The 20,783-nt window shown below is 36.9% G+C and overlaps 1 protein-coding gene across 1 annotated transcript; it reads right to left on the minus strand.

The window, feature by feature from the left end:
- Positions 1-16,779: 16,779 nt before the first annotated feature.
- LOC131856732 (uncharacterized) lies at positions 16,780-20,482 on the minus strand. Its single transcript, XM_059208635.1, has 4 exons — positions 19,429-20,482; positions 19,033-19,300; positions 18,289-18,455; positions 16,780-17,051 (listed from the first exon to the last, which is right to left on the minus strand). Exons 1-4 carry the CDS (start codon positions 20,480-20,482, stop codon positions 16,780-16,782), a joined length of 1,761 nt encoding a protein of 586 aa, XP_059064618.1.
- Positions 20,483-20,783: the final 301 nt, after the last annotated feature.

The following is a 20,783-nucleotide window of genomic DNA, read 5'->3' on the forward strand; positions in this document are numbered from 1 at the left end:
CTTATGTGGGGGGCCTATAAAGTGGTTTCTAATTCCCAGCCTAAGTTGTGTTGTCTTCAAGTGTCTTTAATTGAGCTATACCTATAAAATCTTTTTGGGTTAATCTAAGCCCCCAATCCCTCTCATTCTCATCATAAAGTGTTATCATGGCCAATATGTATTCATTGTTTGATATCTCTTGCCAAGTCAAAAAAGTCCAATATTCCCACATCTAATCAAACCCTTCAAATTCTACCTTGTCACTATCAAATCCCTATCCCCTCATCTCCATCTAAACGATCATGAATCCTTGACCAAATATCTTTATGCCATCATCAATCCATTCTCGAATAGCCTTCCCCTTCTTCTTCCTTCCATTAATTCATAATAATTTTCTTCTTACCTTCGAGGACTTAGCACATCAACCTAATCAAATCTCCAAAACTATCAATTAATCAATCAACATTCCTTTAAATCCAATGATCAATCATCAATCCTAATCCAAAGTCAACACTTTGTGAAAGTTTGATTTACAACTTTATCTTTAATCAGTCATCAATTGGCTTTTTGTGCTTGTGAAAGAATCTCTCCCAAGTACCTTTGCTTAATCATTTGGGTTGATCAAAACCATAAATCCTTTTTCCCTATTTTTCTTAGGCACGTAAGTCCACCCTGAGTAGAAGAAGGTTTAATCATTTGGATCCTTTGCCCTATTTTTCTTAGGCACGTAAGTCCACCCTAAGTAGAAGAAGGCTTAATAATTTGGATCCTTTGCCCTATTTTTCTTAGGCACATAAGTCCACCCTAAGTAGAAGAAGGCTTAATCAATTGGATCCTTTCATCCTAATTTTCTTAGGCACGTAAGTCCACCCTAAGTAGAAGAAGGCTTAATCATTTGGATCCTTTGCCCTATTTTTCTTAGGCACGTAAGTCCAACCTAAGTAGAAGAGGGCTTAATCATTTGCATCCTTTTACCCTATTTTTCTTAGGCATGTAAGTCCACCCTAAGTAGAAGAAGCTTTAATCATTTGGATCCTTTTTTCCTATTTTTCTTGGGCATGCAATTACACCCTAAGTAGAAGAAGACTTAATCCAAAAGTCTGAATTTTACCTAGCTTGGTTGTCACCTTGCCTTTTAGTCTACATCATCAATTTCATGCCTCACTTAAGTCCTAATCCAAGGGCTAAGGTTTCATTTGAATCCAAATCAATCTTGTCTTAACCCAAGGACCAATCTAATCTAATCAAATTCAACCCGATCCAAGGAAATCAAATCAAATCAAATCAATCCATCAATCCATTCTAAAGTTGCTAAGTCCTAGTCCTCATCTTCATCTAACATCATCTCATTACTTTTTTTTATCAATTTATCCACTCCCAACTTATCCCTCTATTCTCAGCATTTTGAGGTTACATGGCTACCCAAAATCCACATCCAAACTTCAAAGCTTTGTATGAGAAAGTGCTCATGAAAGTTCATGGATCACTATATCAATCATCCACATCTAGCTCATACATCCCTCAAAATTATCCAACTTTCACCTATCTATGTCTCCCATCCTATAGCCCATTTACCAATTCAATCCAAATTCATCTCGCATCTCTTATCCTTCTTGGTCTATTATAGCATATATACTATCCATGAAACTAGATGCCTGAAACAAGTGTCATGTGTAGTGCCCCCATCTTCTTGCACTCTACACTTGGGGGCAAGCTTCATCCATTCAATCCTACCAACCGTATCTTCCATCTCCCTTATCCTTTATCTTAATCCTATCTAAGCCCATCCTCCTTTCCTATCATTGATCTTGGCTATCTAATCCATCTATCCTTCGTCCAATATCCATCATCCTATCTAAGTTCATCATCTTTACCCATATTTGATCTTGACTATCTTTTCCATATCATCCATCTATCCTATCCATATCCTCCATTTCATATCCCTCATCCTATCCAGATCCATCCTCCATTCATACCTTTGATCTTGATCAAGATAGAGGAAAAATAATATCCATGCATGCTTTGGAAATGCAAGCCTTAATTCCTCCTCCATTCATATCCATTACACATTATCCTTCCATCTCATACATCTTTATCCACCATACTTCCATCCTTAATTCCACTACTTTAGTGTGGGGAATTGCACTCCTTTTCAATATAGTCCTTGGGTCTCCATATTCCTACCCTCCATCATTTAGTCATCCATATCTATACATGCAATCCATCTATCTCCTATTAAAGAAATATCTCCCTCCATTCATCCATCCTTTTACCCAACCTTTATTCTCCCTTATCATTGGTTCCCATCCATTTATCCTCCTCCAAGCCTATCCAATCCATTTATCCTTCTCCCACCATCATATCCCATCCATTTATCATATTCCTGTCTTATCCTATCCATTTATCCTTCCTTTATCTCTATAATTCAAAAATCCCAACTCAGTTCAATCAAATGCAATCAATCCTAATCCATGCAATCCAATCTTGTAGTCAAGCCCATTATCCTTAATCAATCCATCATCTTGATCCAAATCAGTTGATAATCCATTAATCAATCTTTAATCCAATCATCATCATGGGTTGTATCCTTCCCAATCCATGGGGTATGCATTGTTCTTATCATTAACATTCCTATCCTCTTAATCAATCAATCAATCATCAATTCATCAATCAAATGGTTTTCATCTTGACTGGGGGGAAAATTTTGGTTTGTTGTGCATGCTTGCTTATTGTTGGTGTGTGTTATCATTAATTGCATTTATCATGGTCTCTGCATTCCATTGCCACAAAGTCACCATGGTCTTCCATATCATGGTGTCATAAGGCATATGTTTGTAGTTGGCCTTTTTTATCACGTACTTTGCACATTGCCATCCTGGTTCCTCATACCTTGGTGCATAACATTAAGTACAATAATAAACCTTGGATTTCTCTTCACATCATGCATTATAAGAATCCCACCCTCATCAACCTTCCATTTGTCCCATCATATCATGTTTCATTCCATCTCATTTTTCCCCCGAGGCTTTAGTTTACTCACCTTCCCTATCCTTCCCCTTTCCCCTTTCATCCTCCTATCCATTTTGAGAGCACACTTGTCTTCCTAAAACTTGCATGTCCTTTTGAGGGGGCATATCACGGCTTCCTCGTCATCCTTCCTCAAACCACCTATGACCGGGGGATCATGTCACTAGTCATTATCCTTTCCTTTCACTATGTTTTATTTTTCTTTGATATAACATCATTTCATGATGCTATATCAAAGAGGGGGAAAATGTAGATACCTAGAATTAATTAAATTCATATTTAATTAATTTAAGTTCCTCAACATAATTAATTAATTTAATTTTGTGAGTCCTTTTCCTCTTAAAATTAATTAAATCAAACTCAATTAATTTTATCACTCTAGTACCATAATTAATTTAACAAAATTAGTTATTCCCCATTCTTCTAAAGTCATTTCAATCATTAATTCTTCTAAATTCCTCTTAGTTAATTAATTCTAATTAATTAACTTAAGTCATGTGATTCCTACAAATCACTTATCTTAATCCTCACTTAACTTGATTAATTCTTCCTAAATCATTCTTACCATTATTCCTCAATTTTAAATCCATCCATTCATTCCCTCTCCTCATGTCACATCCTCCTAACTTTCCCACTTGCATTATAATCCCTCATTAAGCCACCTAATCAATCCCCTTAATCATTTGCACATCCCTAATCACTTTGATCCTTTCAGAGAAATTCAAATTCTTTGATTCTCCCCATGCATTCTCTTCCCAAGGAATTTTAAATTCCTTTATCTATTTGCTCTTCCCACACATTCTCTTATTTTAGAATTTTTAATTCCTCCCCCCTTTCTCCAAGGAATTTTTAATTCCTTTTTCTTTTCGCAATGTACTTGGGAGTTCTTCCCCATGTACCTTGAGAGGTGTGGAGATAAGAAATGCCTTTACAGCATATCACTTGAATCCCATAGCTTCTCCTCTCAATCCATGTGCTCCCTCTCAAATCCTTCTCAACCCTTCATCCCAAAATCAATCCCGACCTTGCATTTTGGCCTCCACCAATCTATAAATTGGATTTTCCTCTCCTCACAATTCATCCACTTTTCATACATCCTTATTCTTTCCTTTTATCTACCCATCATTACATTATGATAATCTCATTTTGATTTCAAAATCCATATCCATATTTCATCCATATACACTCATCCATAATATGTTGTTATGCTAATTGAGAGCATTCCAAATTCACTCCATCCCTCTCCCACTCTCCATTACTCAAACTTTGGAGCTAGCAAAGTTCATGGAGACGAGGAGGAGAAGGATGAGTTATTTGCAATGGGAGCTTCATGAGTATACTTTATTTTATGTTGTTTATCTCTCATTATGCTTTCATTTCAAATCTTTCTTGATAATGTCTTTAAAATGGTTTGATTTTCTTGAATAATCATACTAAACATTTTATGATGTTACACCAACAAATTCTTCTTAGCATGCCTTTTTTAAATTTCATCATGAATGGCCTAGAGAGTAATAATGATTTTCCTTGTCGTTTCATTATTTAGGGTCGTCATCTCCTCCTTCATCCTTTTGAGGGTCACTTGGTTGTCCTAAAGCTCCTGTATTACCTTATTTTCCTCCCTCCTATCATTCTTCTGGTCCACCCTCTTGCTAAGATCCTTCATTTCCTCTTCCAATCCTTCCCATTTCTTTGGTTTGTCTATTGATTCATTAGCTTCCACCGAGACCTTTTGATCCTTTTCGTCCATAACACAGCAAGAAAATTTGATGTCTACCTCATTGACAAATTCAATCTTGTTAATTTTCTTATTCACCATGTTGATTTGGTTGAGGAGACAATAGATTATGGCTTTTTGTCTGTTGTAGGCATCACAAAGTTTATTGACCTTTTTTCAAGGATTGGTAAATCCAATTTCCATGGGGAGTTAAAAGTAGAGGAGAGAGGAGCCAATTTAGATTGTAGAAGGGGTCGTAACATTGCCAATGGGTATTTCTGGAGTCAAGTCTAGCCCTATAGACCTGGAGGTAGCTGAGTCCTTAGAAACATTCTCCTCAACCTCTAGCTCTTCAACAATGTGTCATTGTGTCGTTGAGATGATTGGAGATATTTGAAGAGATAATTTTATCAAAGGCTACTAGTTTATGTAAGTTGACATGCAACAAAATAAATAACATTGGTCTTCTTCTATATAGTTGTGCATGGGTTATCTAGAAAATTGAGTGTTATTATTCTACCTATTATAACAAATGAAAGAGGATTTTGTACATAAAAATAATATTAGTGCATTAAGATTTGTATAGATATCATAGGTCCAAAGCGTAACATGCTATCAATTAGAAAAATGCTTGATTCTTATTTTTTAATTTTAAAGATAAATCCTATGAATGCAAGGATAAAATACTTTCCTACATGATCAAACTTTTCTTGACTTGCAAAAATTAAATTTACAATTGGATAAAAATGAATTATTAAATGTGTTTTAATTAATAAAAAAATAGATATATGATCTTATTTAACTTAAATTAAATACACAAATAAAAAAATTATAATAAGCATAAGAGTAAACATTAAAAACAAGAGCTATGATATAGTTGGAGTCCCTACCATTTGTTAAAAATTAGAGATTTGTAACAATGCTGGAGCAGAGGGTCATCTATATGGGAAAAGGTTGGAGAATAAATTTGTTAACCAGGCTTAGCTGAAGTAGCAATAGAACACTAGAAGTGGATATTTCTCATCTACGCTTATCTCTAGTTCACGCACAAGTATTTATAGGCACGTTAGTATAGTTGATTTCTAAAAGTTATTTCAAAATAATAGATATAAACCATGGTTGAGAATAAAATCTATAATGTCCCAACAGTTTTACTCACATGAAGCTTCATATTGCCTAGTTGGTGTGCAATTGCAAACAATAGGTAATGGTAGGAGTACAATAAAAAGTATGCATTTGGATAAGCAATGATAAAATATAAGCACTATCTAATGGGGAAAGAAATCCTTGTGCACATAAACTACTAGCCACTCCAATATTTGTAAGCATATTAAATGAATGCCCTTTAGCTCGATGGTTGATAATAGTTAATAAGAAGTAAAGGCATAATAGCATTGAAATGAATAAGATATTAGATACTAGAAAGGACAATTCCAAGTCTATACATATAGAAACAACTCTACACCAACATACATATGTAGCCAGTAACATCCTTTTTTAGCCATACCACATTGAATATTGAGAAAACCTAAAGTCTAAACATTAAGAAAATTGAGCATGATGCCAAAAAAAAGTTGTTACAAATAATTGTGTGGTTTTTATCCTAGTGAGTTTCTGATGAGAATAGATCTAAATAAAAATATTTTAGCAGTAAACATGTGCTCCAAGATAAACAACAACAAGTCACTATGCGGAGGTCCTATAATAAGTGAGATTGTGAAATGTAGTAATGAAATAAATAATATAAATTCCATAAAATATACCCCTTATTATTCAATAATTTACTTAATATTGGTCAAAAAAATTCTATGACATAGGTGTAAAGTACACATGAACTTAAAATTATCAACATGATTTCATTAATGCAAAAAATTAGAGGTATTTGTCAACTACAATAAGATTGATGCATATATTAAAAAGTGAATGCTATACTTGCATTACATGGTAATTTTCTTTCCATGGTTTCAATGATTTTTAGTTTTTTTTTTATGAATCTATACACAGTCAGATCCTTTTTGTTGTTTTTTTTTTCATTATAGAACATTTTTTTATTTTATATCATTAACAATAGTTGGTATTGTAGCGTCGTAAATTGTATGCACTTGCTAGGGTGGTACAATTTCACAACTAGTTTAGCACCCGCCTTGGCGCATTTTGCATTTTGCATTGCATTTCCCCTTTAGCACTTAATTAATCAAATTAATTAGGTCTAAGGTTCTATTTTATCATCTCCTATATCATAAAGTTGGGCCCTTTTCATTAAGTGTGCCCCTTTCATTTTATTCTTCCAATACATCATTTAATCAAAAACCCTAATTAGGTCCTATTTTGAACTTGGGGGCTTGATTTCGGGGGTCAAAACATCTCGAAATCAGCTGTAACTTCGGGATTCGCTCTAAAATCATCATATCCGATGGCCCTGAAAATTTGGTGAAAAGTTGTCGGGACCATGGCGCCCGGCGTGCACATGGTCCCGGACATTTTTCCCGAAATTTTAGGAACACGATCCAATCATAAAATAAAGCTTAACCCCAAGAAATAGGCAGGATATTCAATCTCTAGGTCAGCCTAAAGTTGGAATTAAGACCTAGGGTTTCATATATAAGAGCTCTCTTTCTTCATTTGAAGGGATCCGATTTTTGGCTTTGAGGGACCTTCTATGCAGCGAAAGAGCAGATCTTTGAAGACTTCAACAACATTCAACATCCTTCTATCAAGCATTTATCAATTTCATTCATCCATTTAGGGCTTGGAAGACATTGAAGAACAATAGGAGATTACCAACTAAAGATTGGCTTGTACTCCTCCCTTGAGGGTTGGGTATGATTTCATGCTGTTTTCATGTCTTTGCATAAGCTTCAATATATCTTTTATTCATGCTTTCGATTACTTTGCATCTTGATTTAGAGCATTTACATTATCATTTACAAGCAATTAGGGTTTACTTTCTAGGTTGCTCTAGTTTGCTTTCTTGCATTTAAGGACCTTGCACACACACTAGGTCTACACACACAATACATTTTACAATACAACTTGGCTATTCGTGGAGGTGGAAATCACCAAAGTGGGGGTTTGACTAAGGCAAAACCCTATATAGCTGCCCAAACACCTTTTCAGATATAAGTGCAGGTTTCAGGACTCGGACGACGTGCAATTTACAGATCCAGAAGAAGCAGACGGAGACCAAACAACACACCAAATCTCAAAGCAAAAGACCAGGACAGGGGCATGGGGCGCCCTGGTCCTGCCACGACAAGGGCGCTGGGTGCCTTGGTCCCTGGGACAAGGGCGCTGGGTACCCTGGTCCTCCTGATAGACAGCATTTTCAGCATTTTTGACAGCTTTTCCAGAGTGCAAAATAGCAGTTTTCAGAGTAGTTTCAGGGGGAGAATCAGGACAGTGGCACCCGCGCCCCTGACCCGAACATTTTCAGTCAGATTTTAACTCTGGGTATGCATTTGCATTCTTGTCTTGTCCTTGTGTTTACAGCTTTCCATCATTTAAGTTCAATTTTGTAATCTTGTTATTAGTTCATACTTGCACTTTGGGGTTAGGGATTGAACTTGCATCATTTCATCTTTCAATTACAACAAAGGAATAGAAATCCTAATAGGTATCCCGTGGCTCTCTCTTCCACAAGAAGAAGTAGCCAATTGTGTGATACCTCTAGGCTCTTTCGTATTCCACAAGTGTGTGGTTGAAAGTGAGATTAGGGCATGTTTGCTTAGTGTCACTTTTTCTCCCACACATTTTGGTGAACCCGACGTGAATCTATCATTGCTTCCTCTTGCATTGCATTTGTTAGATCTAGATCTAGATTTAGTGTGTTTTCATTTCATTTTCATTAAAAAGAAAAAAAAAAAAAAAAAAAAGTGTGTTTCTTTGCATTGTGTGTTTAAATTTTATGCAATTTCAAAATGTCAGATTTTTATTTGCAAGATGTTCATATTTGTGATGATTATGAGTTAGATGAAGCTTTAGATGAATTTTTGAAACCTAAATATACCAAACCTTCATTTTACCAAAAACTCATAAACATTGTTACTATGCCATTTCGTTGTGATGAGAAAGATAAGTCGAATGATTCCTCTCAAGGGTACGTTCCTATCAGCTCTTCCACTAAATCTAGTAACATGGTTGTTTTCAATGATCCCCTCTATGAAGAGATATCTCCTTTTGAATCAAAAGATAAACCTTTTAATAGATATGATCATGCTTTGTTGAATGATGCCCTTGATGCCTTTGTGTCTCCTAAAAAACACTCCCTTCATGAGGATCCTTTTATGCAAGAAGATGACATTATCCCTACATTTCCTAGTGATGGCCTTTCCTTTTCCAACAAAATTCCCACTAGAGATGATGAATTAATGATAAATTCTTACCCTTCTCCTAAAGTTGGTCTTACCCATAAGCATCCCTTAGAGAAAGAAGATGAAATAATAAGCAATTTCCTTAATTCTCTCTCCCCTAAAGATCATATTGAACATATTTTGAGGAAAGAGGATGAGTTTAACACATCTATTGATGCTCTCCCTCCTAAGGATGAGGAATTAATAAACAATGTTATCTCCTCTCCCGAAATTGACAATACTTCAAACATTCCTTTCAACAACCTCACTATTTGGGATGAACCATTAGAAGAAGGTATAGATTATTCTCTACCCCTAGCCAAAGGGGATGAAATCAAGATTGGAAACTCCCTTGATAGTTTCTCCCCTTCCTTGAATCTCAATTATTCTCCCTCTCCTCAACTTGGTTCTACTCATAAGGAAACCCTAGTTCAAAGCAAGATGGTTAACATCTCTTTCAAAGATCTCCCTCTCAAAAGTGAGACTTTAGAGAGTAATGTTGATCCTTCTCCTAGAGAGTTTATTCCCCATGTAGATCCTTTGATAGAGGATGATATGACCTTTCCTAGTATTACCCTTCCTACTAGAACATCAATGCCTATCCCTTGTCTCTCTCCTAAAATTGATCTAATCTGTGATAAGATTTTAGTGCAAGAGAAGACTATCAATAATTCTTCCAACACTTTTGTTCATTCCTCTAAACCATCCTCAATCAATTTGATACATGTGAATGAAACACCTAACAAACCTCTCTTCACTGTCCAAGGTGCTTGTCCTTCTCAAAATTCTGAACCTTTAAATAAGCCTATCTTAGTGGTTCAAGGTGGTTATGCTAATGATTCTTTTTGCACTCTTAAGAAACCTGTTATTACTGTGCAAGAAGGTTATTCCTCTAAGAGCCCTTATGAGTATGCTAAGCAATTGACTAGAGAGAGTTATCATGCGGTTGCCCATACTTATAATACTAGAAACAATAGGCAACCTAATCCTCCTCCAGTTATCCCAACTTCACTTCCTCCTTCCCAACCAATTCTTCCGCAAGCTCCACGGATTTCACAAGTTCTTGGTAAGGACTATGATCTCATAGAACAACTTAAAACTACTCCTGCTAAGATATCCCTTTGGGATTTGATCCAAACTTCTTCCGCTCATCATGGAATGTTACAAGATGCCTTGAAAGATTTGAATGTTCCTCCACCTAATACATCTAGTAATATAGTGTCTTTGGTTAACTCTGTGATGAATCCTAAAGCTCAAATTGTGTTTACTCAAGATGAGTTGCCTACTAGTGAAATTCAACATCAATATGATCCCTTGATGATTGTGGTTATCATAAATGACACTGTTATAAGATGAACACTGGTAGATAATGGCTCTGGCCTTAATGTGTGTAGTATTAATCTATTGCATAAGATGAATGTGGATACATCCCTTATTGAGCCTGACTCTCATCCCATTCGAGGCTTTGATAATGTGGCTAAGTCTTCATTAGGTATTATCACCTTACCCATCACAGTGGGACCTGTTACTTTGCCTACTCCTATCCATGTTATGTCCAGAAATCTAACATACAACTTGTTATTAGGGAGACCTTGGATTCATGGTATGCAAGCTGTCCCCTCTACATTGCATAGACAAGTTAAATTCATTTATAACAATAAGACATATACCTTGATAGGTGATACTAATTTTCAAGCTTGTTTGCAAACATCTAAGCCTTCCTCTTCTAGTAATGACTCTTTGAACAAGATACCTATGGATGAATCCTTACCCTCTGATAATCAAAATTCTTTGGATGAGTCTGAAGCTCCTGAAGAAGATCCTTCTCGACTTGAATATACGCATAAAAAGGATTTTGATCCTGAGAAGGTTCTCGCAGAAGATGATTGGGGATCTCTTGACTTTAATCCCACCTTTGTAGGTGAGTATAGGGTTCCTCCTAGAGAGTTTAAAGTTAAAAAGAAGGAAGAAACTAGAGATCAATCAGTCTTACCTGAACCTATGAGCAATAATTTTGTGGCCGCTTCTCAAACTTCTTCTCCTCACACCTCTAATTATGAAGAGTTTGATTCTTTGTCTTATGAAAAACCACCTTCTCTTCCTAAAATGGCTGATCGTTATGGTCATGGTTTTCGCATTTTTGCTAAGCATGGGTATCATGGAAATGGTTGTGGCACTCATGAACAAGGGATAAAAGTTCCTCTAGAGACTAATTTTCACAATTATGCCTTTGGACTCGGCTATAATCCCTGCAAACGTACCAAAGCATCTAAAAGACCATCTCTCAATGTGAATGCTATATTTAGTAGTGATGATGATCTCACTTCAACTAAATCATCTTCTACTTCTATCAACTCTCATTCCCCTCATAAGGAAATCTTGGCAATGAACAAATCTCTTTATGAATCCCCTCAAATTTCTAAATCCACTTATGAATCTTTATCTCCTATTCATCATAAAGTCCTTTCCTCTAGGGATAAGGCTCTAATAAATTACACTCATTCCTCTTCTAAGATTTCATGTGACTTTTCTTCTTCAATTTTTATCATTTTATACATGTTTTTGATCTCACTTATAGTTGAGCATTTAACATGTCATATTCAAATACCTCATTTAGTCTATCATGTCTTTAAATAACATTAATGGCTATTATGTTGCTCATCATTATGTGACATTGGTAGCTCATTTACTGGGGGCTCATTGTCATTCATGATGGTACAATTTCAAGTGCAATCATATTTTTGAAGCAACATAATAGCCTAATTTTCTTGTTCCTATGGGGACAAGAGTGATTTCATACATCTCTTCTTTTGCTTATGTCTAAATCTCCCCCTAGAAGATTGTGTAAATCCTTCTCATTGACCTTATCCTTGGAAGGCAATGATCTTTCCTTATTTTTATCTAAGGATCCACTTTTTCCTATTTCGTGGATGGTGTGAACTTTATTACTTGATGTTATTCCTTGTATGCATTTGTTGTTGTTTGTTCAAGGATTCTCTCTTACAAGAGGTGTAAGTACTTGACTACAACCTCTTTTGCACTTGGTAAAATACATCCATAATGAATTCACTCTCCCGATTGGGTTAAAAGGAGCGTCATCCTTCATTAAGAATCACTTTCACCTCGCAAAAAAAAGGAAGTATTGCATTCTTATTCTCTTCTTTGTCTTATTCTAGAAGATGTTATATTTGTCTAAGACAATTCCTCTCAAGGATAGGTGTCTTTTGTATAAAGATCTCTTCTCCTCTAAGGATCTCCTTTACACATACTACAAGATATCCCTTTCCAACTATCTTATCCTTGCTTAAAGAGTGCGAAACTCTCTTGCTTGGATCTATGACATTGTTGCATTTTTGGGGTATCTTCTTTTGTGATGAAGGTAGGTATCCTTGTTCTACTTTGCTTATGACATAAACATTACACATTTTGAGCAATGGGTCATTCTCAGAACCAGAGCACAGACTCTTAGAGTGAGATGTCTCCATTTTTCTTTTATGCAAGGTGATTATTCTTGGAACCAGAGCACAGACTCTTAGAGCGAGATGTCACGCTTTTGTACTATACATATACAGGTTGTAGCATACTCGGGCATAGACTCTTATGAGGTGCTTCTAACCTCCCTTACACACACATGCACGAGGTTGAGTGGAACTAGCAGCATAAGGCTAGACTTTCTCACTCTCCTCCCTTACATGGATCACCTAGACAGACTCTAGGGGCTAGTTTTCCATGTCCTTTTTCACATCGATCACCTAGACAAGATCTAGGGGCGAGAAGTCCGTGTTTTTCTCTCTCACTATTCTTCTCATGGATCACCAATGTGTGTATTCATGCTTTTCTCCTTTCTTTTCTTCTCTTTGCATTTTGTTTCCATTTACATCCTTCATCTTGTGTTAGAGAACTCTCAAATCCTCACACTCTTTGTTGTGTTGGAATTGAGATCTAGTCCTCTTTCTTACCAAATGATTCTCCATTAGTTTTTGATCTCATATCAAATCTTCTTGTGAGCATTTGTCATCAATATTCTTTAACAATTCGAAGTGGTAAACATGATACCCTGTTTCAACTCACTAAAATTAGCAAGCCAAAACAGGGGGGGGCATATAGCTACCATCGAATTTTCATCACCTTTCTTAGTAAGCATTAGGTGATTTTGTGATCTAACGTGTGTTTTGTAGGGTGCGGTTCCTAACTGTGTACTGCAGATACCGCTGGGGGCTTCGTTCGACAGACTTATGGATATATCCTTTTTCAAATAATGTTTACTTTTCTGTACTTTAGCTTGCATATGCACGTAGTGTTCATATGACCACTAAAGTGGGGGCTAAATGTAGCATCGTAAATTGTACGCACTTGCTAGGGTGGTACAATTTCACACCTAGTTTAGCACCCGCCTTAGCGCATTTTGCATTTTGCATTGCATTTCCCCTTTAGCACTTAATTAATCAAATTAATTAGGTCTAAGGTTCTATTTTATCATCTCCTATATCATAAAGTTGGGCCCTTTTCATTAAAGTGTGCCCCTTTCATTTTATTCTTCCAATACATCATTTAATCAAAAACCCTAATTAGGTCCTATTTTGAACTTGGGGGCTTGATTTCAGGGGTCAAAACATCTCGAAATCAGCTGTAACTTTGGGATTCGCTCTAAAATCATCATATCCGATAGCCCTGAAAATTTGGTGAAAAGTTGTCGAGACCATGGCGCCCGGCGTGCACATGGTCCCGGACATTTTTCCCGAAATTTTAGGAACACGATCCAATCATAAAATAAAGCTTAATCCCAAGAAATTGGCAGGATATTCAATCTCTAGGTCGGCCTAAAGTTGGAATTAAGACCTAGGGTTTCATATATAAGAGCTCTCTTTCTTCATTTGAAGGGATCCGATTTTTGGCTTTGAGGGACCTTCTATGCAGCGAAAGAGCAGATCTTTCAAGACTTCAACAACATTCAACATCCTTCTATCAAGAATTTATCAATTTCATTCATCCATTTAGGGCTTGGAAGACATTGAAGAACAATAGGAGATTACCAACTGAAGATTGGCTTGTACTCCTCCCTTGAGGGTTGGGTATGATTTCATGTTGTTTTCATGTCTTTGCATAAGCTTCAATATATCCTTTATTCATGCTTTAGATTACTTTGCATCTTGATTTAGAGCATTTACATTATCATTTACAAGCAATTAGGGTTTACTTTCTAGGTTGCTCTAGTTTGCTTTCTTGCATTTAAGGACCTTGCACACACACTATGTCTGCACACACAATACATTTTACAATACAACTTGGCTATTCGTGGAGGTGGAAATCACCGAAGCGGGGGTTTGACTAAGGCAAAACCCTATATAGCCGCCCAAACACCTTTTCAGATATAAGTGCAGGTTTCAGGACTTGGACGACGCCGCAAGTTACAGATTCGGAAGAAGCAGATGGAGACCAACCAACACACCAAATCTCAAAGCAAAAGACCAGGATAGGGGCGTGGGGCGCCCTGGTCCTACTAGGACAAGGGCATTGGGTGCCCTGGTCCCTGGGACAGGGGTGCTGGGCACCCTGGTCCTCTTGACAGACAGCATTTTCAGCATTTTTGATAGCTTTTCCAGAGTGCAAAACAGCAGTTTTCGGAGCAGTTTCAGGGCAGAATCAGGACAGTGGCGCCCACGCCCCTGTCCCGAACATTTTCAGTCAGATTTTAACTTCAGGTACGCATTTGCATTCTTGTCTTGTCCTTGTGTTTACAGCTTTCCATCATTTAAGTTCAATTCTGTAATCTTGTTATTAGTTCATACTTGCACTTTGGGGTTAGGGATTGAACATGCATCATTTCATCTTTCAATTACAACAAAGGAATAGAAATCCTAATAGGTAGCCCGTGGCTCTCTCTTCCACAAGAAGAAGTAGCCAATTGTGTGATACCTCTAGGCTCTTTCGTATTCCACAAGTGTGTGGTTGAAAGTGAGATTAGGGCATGTTCAATCCCTAACCCCAAAGTGCAAGTATGAACTAATAACAAGATTACAGAATTGAACTTAAATGATGGAAAGCTGTAAACACAAGGACAAGACAAGAATGCAAATGCGTACCCGGAGTTAAAATCTGACTGAAAATGTTCGGGACAGGGGCGCGGGCGCCACTGTCCTGATTCTGCCCCTGAAACTGCTCGGAAAACTGTTGTTTTGCACTCTAGAAAAGCTGTCAAAAATGCTGAAAATGTTGTCTGTCAGGAGGACCAGGGCGAATTTGATTCGCTATAGATTGCACTCTAGAAGTGTTACATAACAACCTCACTACGTGTTCACTAGATTCATGGGCTTCCTTATTGCAATGAGGAGAGATTTGAATCTATTTGTGCTCTTAGGAGTATCGCCTATTACCCTTGCACCATAACTTTTTTGATGGCATGATAATTATAATTTGCTAGTTGAATAAATTACACATTTCAAAGTATTGTAAAACATTATCTATTTTTCATTTTTTATCTATGGGTTACTGATCTGATTAGGATCTATGACTATTGCATAAGAATGGTTATAGCAATTACATAAGTTAATTCAAAGCATACATAAGCGAATTAACATGATTAAAATGCTTAAATGAACAAAGCATATTAAAGATGATGATAGAAAGAAAAGAGAGAAATATAGATAGAAGAGCAAACACAATTGATAACGATGTTCGTCTAGATGGACTACGTCTCGGGGTCCTACTCCAATAGGGGGACCAATCCGATTACTCCAAGAAATCAATTACAAATGTTTACAAAAACTATTCCCTTCAAGAACATCAATATTTAACCTCCAACATGCAGGGATAACAACAAACTCTTCAACATAGCATCTCCTTCCCATCACCTGGATACCTCAAAAAGGCCTACTACCCCCTTTTATACAATAAATAAGTCTAAAATAGACTAAAACCACCAACCCCCATAAATAATCCTTTACAGCAAATTATTTCCCGTGTATATCCCCTTTACATTCTTATGAATTTGGCACCATTAGTAATTAGGGGGTTCATTTAACCAATATCCCCTTTAAAATAGGGATTGGCGGGATTCGCATTGTCTAAATTTAATATGGGCCACTTATAAATCAAGTGCTATCTATAGCACAATGGTTTCCATTCATTTTGGGAGACCGATAGTCAAGGGTTCCACCCCTGTCAGCCTCCATTCTATCTTTGCATAGTTGGTTATACTGTAAAACCAACTTCTCTCTATAAAATAGTAAATGTGAATGAATGGTCTAGTGGTGAAAGTGGTGGGTTTGTTGAGGGAGGTTATGAGTTCAAATCTCATAACATATCGTTTTCTAAACCGTTTTCCTCCTGAGGTGCCATGTATTTATTTCTAGAGTATTGGAGATAATTTATTTTATCCTTCGGATCAAGCCTCCCCACTAAAGAGCTTTCGGACCTCCGAAAGTTTGACTACTCAGAAAGTAGGTAAGGGTAAAGTTCCCTCACTTTACCAATCTCCATCCATCTTGCTTTACCAGGGTGCATCCCTTTACGTCGCACTTTAAGGTATTCAACACTTCCTCTTTTTGAAGATCTGATGTTTTTGTCCTGGATGACATCCTCTTGCAACACGTTCAGATACTCAGGTGCTAGGTCATTGACAAAAGGAATCTAAACATTAGCCTCTTCATCTAGTATCATTGGAGGCTAATATAATTTCAGATTCTCTACATTAACAACTGAGTAAATTTACATATATGGAGGAAGATTAAGGCAGAAAGCATTGGTACCGATCTTCTCCAAGATCTCAAAGGGACCATATCTGATAGGCTTAAGCTTCTTACCTTCACCTTGCATCCTTTCCTTACTGATATGTAACCAAACATGGTCACCAACCTGAAAATGATGATCTATGCGATGCTTGTCATGTCGAGCCTTGTATTTGGCTTGGCTCTTTTTGAACTGAGCTTCTACCGCTTGATAAACTGCTTGGACTTTTTGAATGAACTTCAAAGCTTTCTCTGCATCATGACGTCCATCTTTCAACATCATCTTTTCCAAAGGCAAAGTCCATCGGTGTTCTTGGCAAGTAACCGAAGCAAGTCTCAAAAGGAGACCTCTTTGTAGAAGAATGTCTTGCATGGTTGTAAGCATGATGCACATAATAAAGATTCTCATCCCACAACTTAGGATGCTTGCTACAGTAACCTCTAAGTAGATGAACAAATGTCCTGTTGACTACCTGTGTCTATCTGTTAGTCTGTGGATGGAAGGCTCTACTCTTGTTTAGCTTGGTGTCCATGAGTCCCCACAAAGATGTCCAAAATTCCCCTAAGAATCGAGAATCTCAATCTGATACAATAGAAGTAGGTAACCCAAAATGAACCCATACAAATTGGAAGTACATATGAGTTGTTAGTTCAGCAGTGACCTGTTTCTTACAAGGCATTAGAATACACATTTTGCTGAACTGATCAACAACAACATACAAATAATCATGTCCCTTCCTAGACATAGGTAAACCTCCCACAAAGTCCATAGACACACTTTCCCATGGATGGGATGGTACAGGTAATGGTGTATACAAACCCAATTTTCTGTTACTTGGTTTACTGGTTGCATAGATTACACATCCCTTTATATACTTTGTAATAGTTTCTTGCATAAGAGGCCAGTAACAATACTTCTGCAATTGAACCAATGTCTTACTTACCCCGAAATGTCTTGCAATCAAAGAGGTATGTGCTTCTTGAATCACCTATGCCTGTTCATCTTTAGGAACACATAATTTACCCAAGTGGTATAGCAAGTTATCCTACACATAGTAATCTTTTTCTTCTACATGTTTTCCCTGGATTAAAACTGCATATATATCCTTAAAGTTCTCATCATTAGCATATTGTTCTTGAAAACTTTCATGAACCATGGAACTAGTTTTAAGGATTATCAAAGCATTCTTAACTGGAGGCCTAGACAACATATCTGCTACTTTTTTATGGGCACCTTTGTTATACTTAATCACCAAATGAAACTGTTGAAGAAAACCCATCCACCTAAAATGCCTACTTTGTTGCAGTTTAGATTGTGAGTGCAAATACTAAAGTGGCTAATGATCAGTGTGGATTACAGTTTCTTTGCCCATTAATTAGTGTTTCCATTTCTTAACACTCTGAACTAAAGCATAAAGTTCCTTATCATAAGTGGAATAGTTACTTACTACTACTGAAAAAGTTTTAGAGTGGTAGCAGACTGGTTTACCTCCTTGCATGAGTACAGCTTCCATGGAAAACCCACTCACATCTGTCTCGATCTCAAATGGTTGATGTAAATCTGGTAAAGCCAGAACTGGTGCGGCGCTCAACTTTTCCTTCAAAGTGTCAAAAGCCTTCTGTTGCGGACTTCCCCACTGAAAATTTGCCTTCGTACTGGTCAATGCATGCAATAATGAAGCAATAAAAGAGAAGTTTGCAATGAACTTCCTCCAGTACTGAACTGCACCTAAAAAATTCCTGACTTCTATGACTGTACTTGGCTTAGGCCATTTTACAATACAATCTACCTTCACAGGGTCTACTTTTAGTTAACAATTCCCTACAACATAGCCTAGGTACACTAAGGATTTCTTAGCATACTCACATTTAGACATCTTTACAAAAAGTTTTTCTTTCCTTAATACATCAAGGATTTTTTTAACATTAGTTACATGATCTTCCCAAGACTTGCTAAATACAAGAATATCATCTAGGTAGACTATGACAAAATCATCAATAAAAGGATGAAAGACATCATTCATGACTCTCATGAATGTAGCTAGTGCATTACAAAGCTCGAAGGGCATAACCAACCACTCGTAAAGTCCTTGTTTAGTCTTAAAAGCAGTTTTCCAAATATCTTTTTTCTGCAATTTGTATCTGATGATATCCACTATGCAAGTCTAACTTAGTGAAGTAAATTGCATGTTTCAACTGATCAAGTAAATCATCAATTCTAGGAAGAGGGTACCTGTTCTTTACCGTTATCTTGTTCAGAGCCCTGTAGTCGATGCACATTCTCCAAGTCCCATCTTTCTTTGGAACCAAAACAATAGGAGAACCACAAGGAGAAGTACTAGGATGAATAACTCGTCTCTCAACCAACTCTTGAACCTGCCTTTTGATCTCTTCATTTTGCAAGACTGACAACCGGTACATGCCAATGTTTGGAAGTGGCACATCTTGCTGCAATTGGATCTCATGTTGTATCTCTCTCTTAGAAGGCAATCTTTTGGTTCCTGAAACAAGTCATCGTAAGTGGAAACAACTTTGACCATTTTAGCCTTATGTTTAGGATCACATCCTTTGAATGCCTCAAATGTTTCTTCCTCTTTGGCTTTTACAAGCATTAATACAAAGTTCTTACTAGAATTGACCAACCTTTTCATTTCACCAGCATTAACTAGTGCAAGATTACTCTTTACCTTATGTGCCCATACAATGTATTCAACCTTATCTTTAAAAAGATGGTATTTGTTCTCCCCTCTATAGAAGATAGCATGTCGATCATACAAATAGGGACTCCCAAGTACAAGACTACAGATATCTAAAGGGACTACATCAGCTTCTACCTCATCTACAAAGTTTGCAGTGATAGCAAATCTTATCTTACATTGTTTAGTTACTTGCAATTGTGCATCATTGCAAACCCATCCCAGAGGGTATGGTTTCGGATGAGGTATTGTAGTCAAGTTAAGATTTTTAACAATTTCTTCAGATATCAAGTTAACTTGAGAAGCCATATCAAATAATGTATCAACTTTAGTATGTTTGATAACAACCCGAATATGAAATAATTCATTCCTTTGCTTATCATTCTTAGGAGTGGAATCTTTACTTGTACTTGCACTTATATTAGAAGAACTTGTAGCTGATGAGAGAGATCTACCTTTTTCTTTACCTTGGATTCCAGCAGCAATGATCTTTGTCTCATCGCCAGAGTCAGATCCAAGATCTTGTTGAACTATAGCAGCAGTCTTTTGTTTGTCTTTGTTTCCACCATATCTCTTTGGCCTCTTTTCAGGGTGTAGCTTCCAGCACCTAGAATCATCATGCCCTTCTTTCTTGCAATGTGAGCATGTGGGTTTTTCACCCTCTTTCTTCACTGTAGCTATCTTTTTCCCCTTCCCTTTGTTTTGGGATTTTTTCTTAGACTTAGATGTCTTCTTATCAGACTTATCAATAAAAGAACCCTTACCTCTTAACTCTAGGTGTGTGGCTTGAACACATACTTCATCTAAGTTACTAGGATTCAAGACAAAAATTGAATGTCTTAGATAAGATTGAAGACCACCTATATACTTAAGCAACATGTCCTGGGTATACAATGGAACATTTAATGCAATATCCTTCTTTTTGAATTCATGGGTGTAATCTTGGACAGACTGACCTTTCCCTTGCCTAAAAAGTTGCCAGTTCATCATTAACTGTTGCATATGGCCTAGGGGATATAATTGCTTCTTGAGAGCATTAACAAAGTCTGACCAAGTTAAATTGATTTTACCATGTTGTGAAGACCCATCCTGAATTCTACTCTCCCACCAGGTTAGAGTTGTACCTCCTAACCGAAGAGTAGCTAACTAGATCCTATCGGCATCATCTAAGAGGTTTTGGACTCTACAATAGACTTCAACTTGTTGAATCCAATCATCTAATTTTTCAGCATTTAATTCCCCATAATACTTTGGTAGATCAAGTTTTACATCCAATTTAATCCTAGGC

The sequence above is a fragment of the Cryptomeria japonica genome, chromosome 7 (assembly GCF_030272615.1).
Source record: "Cryptomeria japonica chromosome 7, Sugi_1.0, whole genome shotgun sequence".
In the NCBI taxonomy this organism is placed as follows: domain Eukaryota; kingdom Viridiplantae; phylum Streptophyta; class Pinopsida; order Cupressales; family Cupressaceae; genus Cryptomeria; species Cryptomeria japonica.

Excerpts from the sequence above, each read along its gene's own strand:
- LOC131856732 (XM_059208635.1), bottom strand. The coding sequence starts at position 20,482 with ATGAACTGGCAACTTTTTAGGCAAGGGAAAGGTCAGTCTGTCCAAGAT. Across the intron at positions 19,301-19,428 it reads GAAAAGGTTGGTCAATTCTA|GAACCAAAAGATTGCCTTCT; the intron begins GTAAGAACTTTG and ends GACTTGTTTCAG. Across the intron at positions 18,456-19,032 it reads AAGATAACGGTAAAGAACAG|TACGAAGGCAAATTTTCAGT; the intron begins GTACCCTCTTCC and ends TGCATTGACCAG.